Source organism: Mauremys reevesii, linkage group 3, assembly GCF_016161935.1.
Source record: "Mauremys reevesii isolate NIE-2019 linkage group 3, ASM1616193v1, whole genome shotgun sequence".
In the NCBI taxonomy this organism is placed as follows: Eukaryota; Metazoa; Chordata; order Testudines; family Geoemydidae; genus Mauremys; species Mauremys reevesii.
In genome coordinates, this window is record NC_052625.1 from 186,046,947 (window position 1) to 186,055,654 (window position 8,708).

The window sequence follows — 8,708 nt, forward strand, 5'->3', positions numbered from 1 at the left end:
ATATCTCCAGAAGAGCAGGTTTGACCCAAATAAAATAGCATCTGCTGTACAAACAAACATATATACTAGATTAATGGCAGTGACAGATGCTAATTTATGGAAGGCCATCTTGAAAATATCTGACTTGTGACCCACAGCTGAGTTATAATATGGCTTGATATAGTTCCTGTTCAGGCAGCCAGTGATATGCAGTTGTGGGAAAGAGTTTTTGTGCTATGAAACAGTATTCAGAGGCCTAGAGGATTATAGAGGAAGAGTGCTCACAACTCACTGGTAAAATCTTTCACATTTTTAGCTTGGATTGCTCACCAACCCAACACTGTTATTGGTATTAGGATGGATTCACAAACCATCTACAAGAAAAAGCAAACAGCCACACATTTCACCTACAATGCAATACAGTGCGATGTCTGAGATCAAATAGTGGAAGACAACAAAGAAGCATATACATTACATAGCAAATAACTTTTTATTTGTAGAACAAGTAGCTTTCTGAAGAGATTTAATGCTGAAATATATTCAAACACTCAGGCTGTTAGATTCTAGTTCTGTTTTTTTTTTTTTCAAAATACAGATTTAAAACCTAGTAGCTTTGAAATCTATGAGCAAAGTAATTTGTGTTTCACACCATTCAAGGGGGAAATACCATTGCAGAAAGCTTCAGGGTAGCAAAATATTAGTTATCTTCATTCCTTTCAGTAGGTCTTTTTTCCTAGCATTTATTTTAATAATCCAACCATCACTTCACTGATATCCCAAAGTTTTCTTCCAACTAAATCATCCATGGCTTTAGGCAGCAGTTCCTCCTCTTTGCAATCCCCAAAATACTTGCCTGACACACCCTCTACTTCTGCAGAGGAGGCCAAATAAATAGAAGTCTGGGCTCCTTCCAATGGGGTTTTGAAGAAAGCCCATGACACCAAATTGAAGAGGGGTTTTGCCAGCAAAGGAATATTCATGTATCTGCCTAGATTGGTTCGGACTATACCGGGATGAAGCACGTTGACAGTGACTCCTGTGCCTTCCAATCGGCGGGCTAGCTCCCTGGTGAATAGTATGTTAGCCAGTTTACTGCGACTGTAGCCAAAACTTTTATTGTAACTTATCTCACTGTTCAAGTCTTCAAAGTTGATCTCTCCATATTTGTAAAGTTTGGAAGAAACTACCACAATCCTGCTTGGGGCAGAACTTTTGAGGAGGCCAAGGAGGAGGTTAGTGAGCAAGAAATGACCCAAGTGGTTGACACCAAACTGCATCTCGAAACCATCCTCTGTCTTCATGTATGGACACTGGAATATCCCCGCATTATTGATCAGAACATCCAGTCTCGGCTCTTCCTTAAAATAGCAAAAATAATCAGATTTATAAACACAGCAATCTGTTATTAAGATTAATTGTATTCACTGACCTTTATTAGGAAAAAACATTCAACTGCTCATCCTCTAAAATGGGATTTCTAAGTCATGGTTATTTTAATGTAATCTTGGAAAAAATAAGTGTATTGATAGTTGTCAGTAAGAGGAGTATCAAATCACATGGGATGGAGGGGGGGCTGTGTTACTCTGAATATAGCTAAAATATAAACATTTTTCAAGAATAGCATTTTTTAATTGAAATCCACTGAAGTTATTCTGTAATACCAATTTCTTTCCAAAGAATTATCAGGATGTGACATTAAAGAAAAGCTGATACCTGTACTACTGGTTTGTATTTATATTGTGGTAGCACCTAGAAGCCCTGGTCATAGAGCCTATTGTGCCAGGCACTGTACAAACAAAGAACTAAAAGATAATCTAGCTCTTTGAGGCAGGGATTTAGGGTTAAAGAGACACTACCAACAAATTTTAAACCCATTATTTGATTAGGGAAAAATAATTAGATTTATGATGAATTTTGAAAACACTGCTATTAATGATTAATACTTATGCTCCAAAACCTGCATAGTCTGTGCACCCAGAACTCCAAGAGGGAAAGATCTTAGGAGTTTCAAAGTGTGTTTCCACTCTGAAAAATGACTTCACACAAGTGTCATTATAAAGTTCCATGTTTCAATCTGAATGCTCAGTTTACAACAACCTGTCCCCCACCCTCACCCCCACCCCTCTTTTCCTGCCAGTCCTGCAAATTTAACAGAGGCTCTGGAAGTCTAGCTGAGCTCTTTCTGGCTCCTTACCACCAGTAAGAAATTTTCTGCAGGCCAGATTCTATCCTTATTTACACCTTTGAAATTTAATAGTCCACACATTTTGCCATCAGTGGCACAAGTATAACTTGGAGCAGAATCTGATCCTGCATTTGGAATTTAGTTAATAATTAAATCAAGCTGGGGCTTGATCCTGCAAGATGCTAAGTTCCCATAACTCCTACTGATATCAATGGGAGTTGAGGATGCTCAACATCTCACAGGATTGGGTCCTTCATGCATGAGTCGGAAAGAATTTACATCTCCCACATAGCTGTATAGTACTGAAAGATGTAACAATTTATCACTGAAGCCAGCATATTACTCTGAATACACAATGATGTTGGTCTTTGTGCAGTGAGGCTAAAAAAGTGAAAAATGAAAATTCAGGTATCTAAACACCCAACTTATCAATCTAGGAAGCTCCTTTATCTTAAAGACAACTTCAGGAAGGAGTCAGAAGTTCAGAAAAGGAGGGGAATAACATAAGTGTGTATGTACTACAGCCCTTTGGAAGTGTTTCTAGAACTAGTCACCTCAATCATTTTGTTTTCTCCATCATTTACGCCGTGGTGAGGGGATTCTAAAACAGCAGATACCAGTAGAAATAAACCCAATAGCGGCACTACCTTCCCAGGCTGTCTCCAGCTCACTCCCGGGTATGTCACCCCACACACTTTATCTCATGCCTCGCTATTTTGTTCTCAATTTTGCTTGTGAAAAGACAATACTTTATTTGGTTTTGCCAATAGGGAGACAGCCAGCTTAAAAATCACTGTTTTTTAAATGCATCACTAACATCTATGAGGCACTACACCAGATTAGAAAAAAGGATATATTGTTTTCCCAGTGTTTACTTTGTGCATTTCACAGCACTTTGTGTATAGTCACATTCAGTTTCCCCTGTAAAGTCAATCAAGCCCAGATCCTGCAACTGGATCTACGCAGTTGGCCCTAAATGGTTTCCCACTGAAGTCAGTGGAGTTTTCCATGGGCACAGCTGTCCATCCATGACAAACTAATTACAGAATTAGGGCTTTAGTCAATTTCCCCTGTTGTTTCTGTGGGTCTTTTCTGTTAGTGTTTTTGTTCTGTTTAAGAGAGGAGGAAAATGCACACACATAATACGTCCTAAAATAGGGCCAACACAGTGTGAATCTCAACACTTATCTTCCTTCTTTTCACTCCCCTTACAATTTTCTTATCTGCAAAGATTGGAGAGGTCCAACAGACTACGAGAGACCCACTGCTGTAGCCCTTTTTACCATTCATCTTCATTATTCCAGATATTTCTTCTTCAGTTAAACTCATGATTTCTGACACCTTTGTTTAAGTGTGTCATTTAGTTACCCAAATGTGTGAGGATCCTACAGATTTTCAAGAAACATTTAGCCTTTTCTCTAAAATATAACCCTTCCTGCCTTGATTTCTTCAAGGGCCTCTTGGGTCGGTGTTCGGACCCAAAGAGTGCAATAGTATTCCTGTCTAGACACAATGGGGAGAGACATCTTTAATACACCCTGGAAAAATAAACTAGATAGTTAAGGGACTGTTATAAATTGGAACACTGTGAAATGTGCACAAAAATATTCCAAGTTATGAGATACCTGTCTAGCTTTTCATTTAAAACCCAGAAAAAGTGCCTCAAACAGGGCCCCTACAGTCTAGAAAATCCAGACTGAATAGTGGATTTTTGCATCAAGATTATTCATAGTTTTAGTTAGAACCAGGAGAAAATTGGTAGTTTTGACTGGATTTTCCTTATTGTTCCTCAGTTCAGTAAGTGGGAACCCACACAATCCAAAACAGAAGAAAGTGTTAACACAAATCCTGTGAAGTGAATCTGGCACGTCACTTTAAAAACTCATGTTTAGCTCTCAACTTTATTTAAGCCAAGATTATTCCCTTTTTGTTCCTATTAAGAGTATCAACAAAAGAAAGCTATTAGCCGCCTTTTTCTCCGGCATCAGAGAAACTTTCCCCCTCTCCCAAGATGAGATAGTAAAATCCTAAAAGATGACAACTGGGTCCTGACTCATTCCCTCATTTCTTCTTTACATATATGTCAAACATTACTTCCAAGTGCATGGACCTGCCCTGTGAATTGAATCCAGAGATCTAGCGTTTGAAAAAACACTCAATCCAATCTGTTTGAAAGATGATACAATTTCTTCATCATGCCTCCCAATCACTATATTATCTGAGTGTCTGCCAAATATTTCAAATCAGAAATGACATCAGCCTCCTGGCAAATTATGTTAAAGGCCCAAAAGGGTGAAGAGAAAAAGAATATTCATCACATTATTATTAATGTGAAGTTATGTTGAAACATCAAGTGTTAAGATGATGATATTTCATGGATTAAGAAAATGATATCAAGAAAATATTTACCCCAGCGTTATACAGAGTGGCAGTTCCAGCATTAGCTCATTTTCTACCATTATGTAGTTTCCCCACAGCACACACCCTTTCCTCTATTTTGGGATATCCCTAAACAGTGTAAATTGTATCCATGAGATGCTCAGTGAAACTATTTGTTGGCTTGCTCATGCCCTTCTACAAAATCTCTTAGGAAAGCCTGTACGACCCTAGTGAGCACCTCATAAAGCAGGCTTGCAGGATCCAGGATAGGTCTAACAGAGTCAGAACGATTACGGACATATAGTATCCCCTAGATATAACAAATCCCTCAGGATCCAAGCCATTTGTTCATTATAGCAAGGGGGTGATTATCCAAATAGAGACCCATGATGGAGAGGGGAGGAGGAGACAGCTGACAGCTCCTCCAGCCCTGCCACTGACAGCCCCCGATACAGCCCTATGGCTGGAGGTGGGATCCAGGGACTGAGTTCATTATATCCAAAGATTCGTTACTATGAAGAACTGTAATAGAAACGTGTACTGTAATAGAAACGTGCTCAATGTAGATTGGATTCAGATGACCCCATGAAGTGCTCTCTCACTGCAGCCTATCCTCTATGCTGTAGGCAGAAGGAGGCTCACACTTAAGCCAATTCACAGTCACAAATTCCCAGATGCCTTGCAGAATAAACTGCAGCATATTGCAGCTGCCCTAGTTTTTTCTTTGCCTCCAGAGATTGCCCTTTGCCTGCTGCATCTTGATATAAGCTTGTGAAGGTGACTTCTGGCTGCACTGTATAACTCCATGGGCCCGGTCCTTCTTCTGACGGGTCAACACAGCTAGTGGAACAGGAAATTTTCCCTAGGAAAGGATACTTTGGCCTAATAAGGCTTTGTTCCCTGGGTTAAAAATCAATACATAAGAATGCACCAAAACATTATATCACATCCCAAAATATTTTGGGATTATTTTTAATACCCTACAAGATGCAAGAATAGCTCTGACAAAAGCTGCTAATCTTCACTCAATTTCAGCACTGAAGAACCCCAAGTCGCCAAAGGGGTAATTTGAAGACTTTGTAGCCCTTACTGGATAAGGGAGTGAGAGACAGGAATGTTCCTGAGTTGCAAACCTGCACAAGGGCTGCTAATTAGACATACAGAATGATTTGTTGACAAACTCCAGTCCTCTACAAAGGATAGGATGACGCCAACGCTATGTCTGCCCTTGGAACAACTAGTTTTCTCACATGCCATGTCCCATATAACCTTCATCAAGGCCCTGTAACCTCCATACAAACTTCCCTCTTGCCTCACTCCAGCCCTCCCCCATCCTTCTCCCCCTACACCATCCCTCCCAACCTACCCCATCTCTTCCCCCACCCTCCTACTCACCCCCCAGCCAACCCTCTCCCCTCACTCCATCCCTTCCTGCCCCTTCTCCTCCTCCTCACCCCCAGCCAACCCTCTCCCCTCACTCCATCCCTTCCTGCCCCTTCTCCTCCTCCTCACCCCCCGCCAACCCTCTCCCCTCACTCCATCCCTTCCTGCCCCTTCTCCTCCTCCTCACCCCCAGCCAACCCTCTCCCCTCACTCCATCCCTTCCTCTGCCCCCTCTCCTCCTCCTCGCTCCCCAGCCTACCCTCTCCCCTCACTCCATCCCTTCCTGCCCCCTCTCCTCCTCCTCACCCCCCAGCCAACCCTCTCCCCTCACTCCATCCCTTCCTGCCCCCTCTCCTCCTCCTCACCCCCAGCCAACCCTCTCCCCTCACTTCATCCCTTCCTGCCCCCTCTCCACCTCCTCCTCACCCCCAGCCTACCCTCTCCCCTCACTCCATCCCTTCCTCTGCCCCCTCTCCTCCTCCTCACCCCCCAGCCAACCCTCTCCCCTCACTCCATCCCTTCCTCTGCCCCCTCTCCTCCTCCTCACCCCAGCCAACCCTCTCCCCGCACTCCCTCCCTTCCTCGGCCCCCGCTCCCCCTCCTCCACACCCCCAGCCTACCCTCTCCCCTCACTCCATCCCTTCCTCTGCCCCTCTCCTCCTCCTCACCCCCAGCCAACCCTCTCCCTCACTCCATCCCTTCCTCTGCCCCTCTCCTCGTCCTCACCCCACCCTACCCTCTCCCCTAACTCAATCCCTTCCTCTGTCCCCTCTCATCCTCCTTGCCCCCCAGCCTCCCCTCTCTCCATCCCTTCCTACCCCCTCTCCTCCTCCTCACCCCCCAGCCAACCCTCTCCCCTCACTCCATCCCTTCCTCTGCCCCCTCTCCTCCTCCTCACCCCCAGCCTCCCCTCTCCCCTCACTCCATCCCTTCCTCTGCCCCTCTCCTCCTCCTCAGCCCCCAGCCAACCCTCTCCCCTCACTCCATCCCTTCCTCTGCCCCTCTCCTCCTCCTCAGCCCCCAGCCTCCCCTCTCCCTCACTCCATCCCTTCCTGCCCCTCTCCTCCTCCTCCTCAGCCCCCCAGCCAACCCTCTCCCCTCACTCCATCCCTTCCTCTGCCCCCTCTCCTCCTCCTCGCCCCCCAGCCAACCCTCTCCTCCTCCCCGCCCCTCAGCCGACCCTCTCCCCGCCCCCTGTACCTGCAGCACCCGCTGGCAGAAGCTGCGCACGGAGCGCAGCGAGGCCAGGTCCAGCTCTCTGATCACCAGCTCCCCGCCCTCCGCCTGGGCGCCCAGCTCGGCGCGGATCTCGCGGGCCGCCTGCTCGGCGCGGCCGCGGTCCCGGCAGCCCATGATCACCCGGGCCTGCCTCCGCAGCAGCTCGGCCGCCGTGGCCCGGCCCAGCCCGCTGTTCGCGCCCGTGACGATCACCGTCTTGCCCCGCATCAGCGCGGCCGCCGCGGCCCGCGAAGCCCGGCCGGCCCCGGTCAGGTAGCGGCGGGCGATCAGCAGCAGCCCCCCGCCCAACGCCGCGGCCAGCAGCGCCGCAGCGGCCATAGCCCAGCGCTCGAGGCCAGGAGAGAGCCGCGAGTAGGGGCCGAACGACACCCGCCCCGGCGTTTTTCCCAGGGCGCAGCCGGCGCTGGATGCCCAGTGCCGCCTACGGATGGTTAGGGACCGATTGGCCCGCGCGGCCCCCTTCGCTTTGCATTCTGGGACTCGTAGTTTCATCCGCCTCCCCTAGCGGCGGTTCAAAGCGCTGCCCGGGGCAGCGCGCCCCTTGGGCTGGGCGAGCCCCGAGCTCAGGGACAGCGATGTCCGGCCACGTGCTGTGCGCTACGCAGCCCGCCCCCGGGGAAGGGCAGCCCCTGAGCTGCTGGCACCCCAGAGAGAGACGCGAAAGCGTTTGAGCAGATAAAAGTGTCTCCTGCTGCAGCCACCAGCCTTTTCTTGTGACTTTCCCAGCCAGGTCCGGGTCTGAGCCCGAAAGACTGAAGAAATCAAAGCTCCCTTGACAAAAGGGAGAACTCTGTTCTGACATCAACAAGGTAGCGTTCAGGGAAGACAGCAGGTGCAAAGTACTACAATGAAAAATCAGATACACAACGACAAATGGTGTCAAGTATCAGAGGGGTAGCTGTGTTAGTCTGGATCTGTAAAAGCAGCAAAGAATATTCACCCACGAAAGCTCATGCTCCCAAACGTCTGTTAGTCTATAAGGTGCCACAGGATTCTTTGCTGCTCTAACGACAAATGGGGAGACATTGGAGAAAGTCCAGAGGACAGCAACACAAATGATTACTGGTCTAGAAAACAGGACCTACGAGGGAAGGTTGGAAAAAAAATTGGTTCAGTCTCAAGAAGAGAAGACTGAGGGGGGACTCAATAACAGTTTTCAAATATATAAAAGGTTGTTTACAAGGAAGAGGGTGAAAAATAGTTCTCTTTAACTTCTAAGGATAGAACAAGATGCAATGGGCTTAAACTGCAACAAGGAGAAGGGGGTTATGTTGGATATTAGGAAAAACTTCCTATCTGTCAGGGTAGTTAAGCAGTGGAACCCGTTGCCTAGGGCTGTTGTGGGATCTCTGTCACTGGAAGTCTTTAACAACAGATTAGACAAACACCTGTCAGGAATGGTCTAGTTATTAAGTAGTCCTGCCTTGAGTGCAGGGGATTGGACTAGATGAGGTCCCTTCAAATCCTACACATCTGTGAAAATGGAGAAACACTGGCTAGGCATTAATACTGCAGAACAGGATCTGAGGGTTATTGTGGATCA

The 8,708-nt window shown here is 46.8% G+C and overlaps 1 protein-coding gene across 1 annotated transcript; it reads right to left on the reverse strand.

Moving 5' to 3' along the window:
- Window positions 1-455: 455 nt before the first annotated feature.
- Window positions 456-7,672, reverse strand: RDH14 (retinol dehydrogenase 14). The gene is made up of 2 exons (XM_039529595.1): window positions 7,127-7,672; window positions 456-1,337 (listed from the first exon to the last, which is right to left on the reverse strand). Exons 1-2 carry the CDS (start codon window positions 7,655-7,657, stop codon window positions 720-722), a joined length of 1,149 nt encoding a protein of 382 aa, XP_039385529.1. The 5' UTR covers window positions 7,658-7,672; the 3' UTR covers window positions 456-719.
- Between the last annotated feature and the right edge of the window lie 1,036 nt (window positions 7,673-8,708).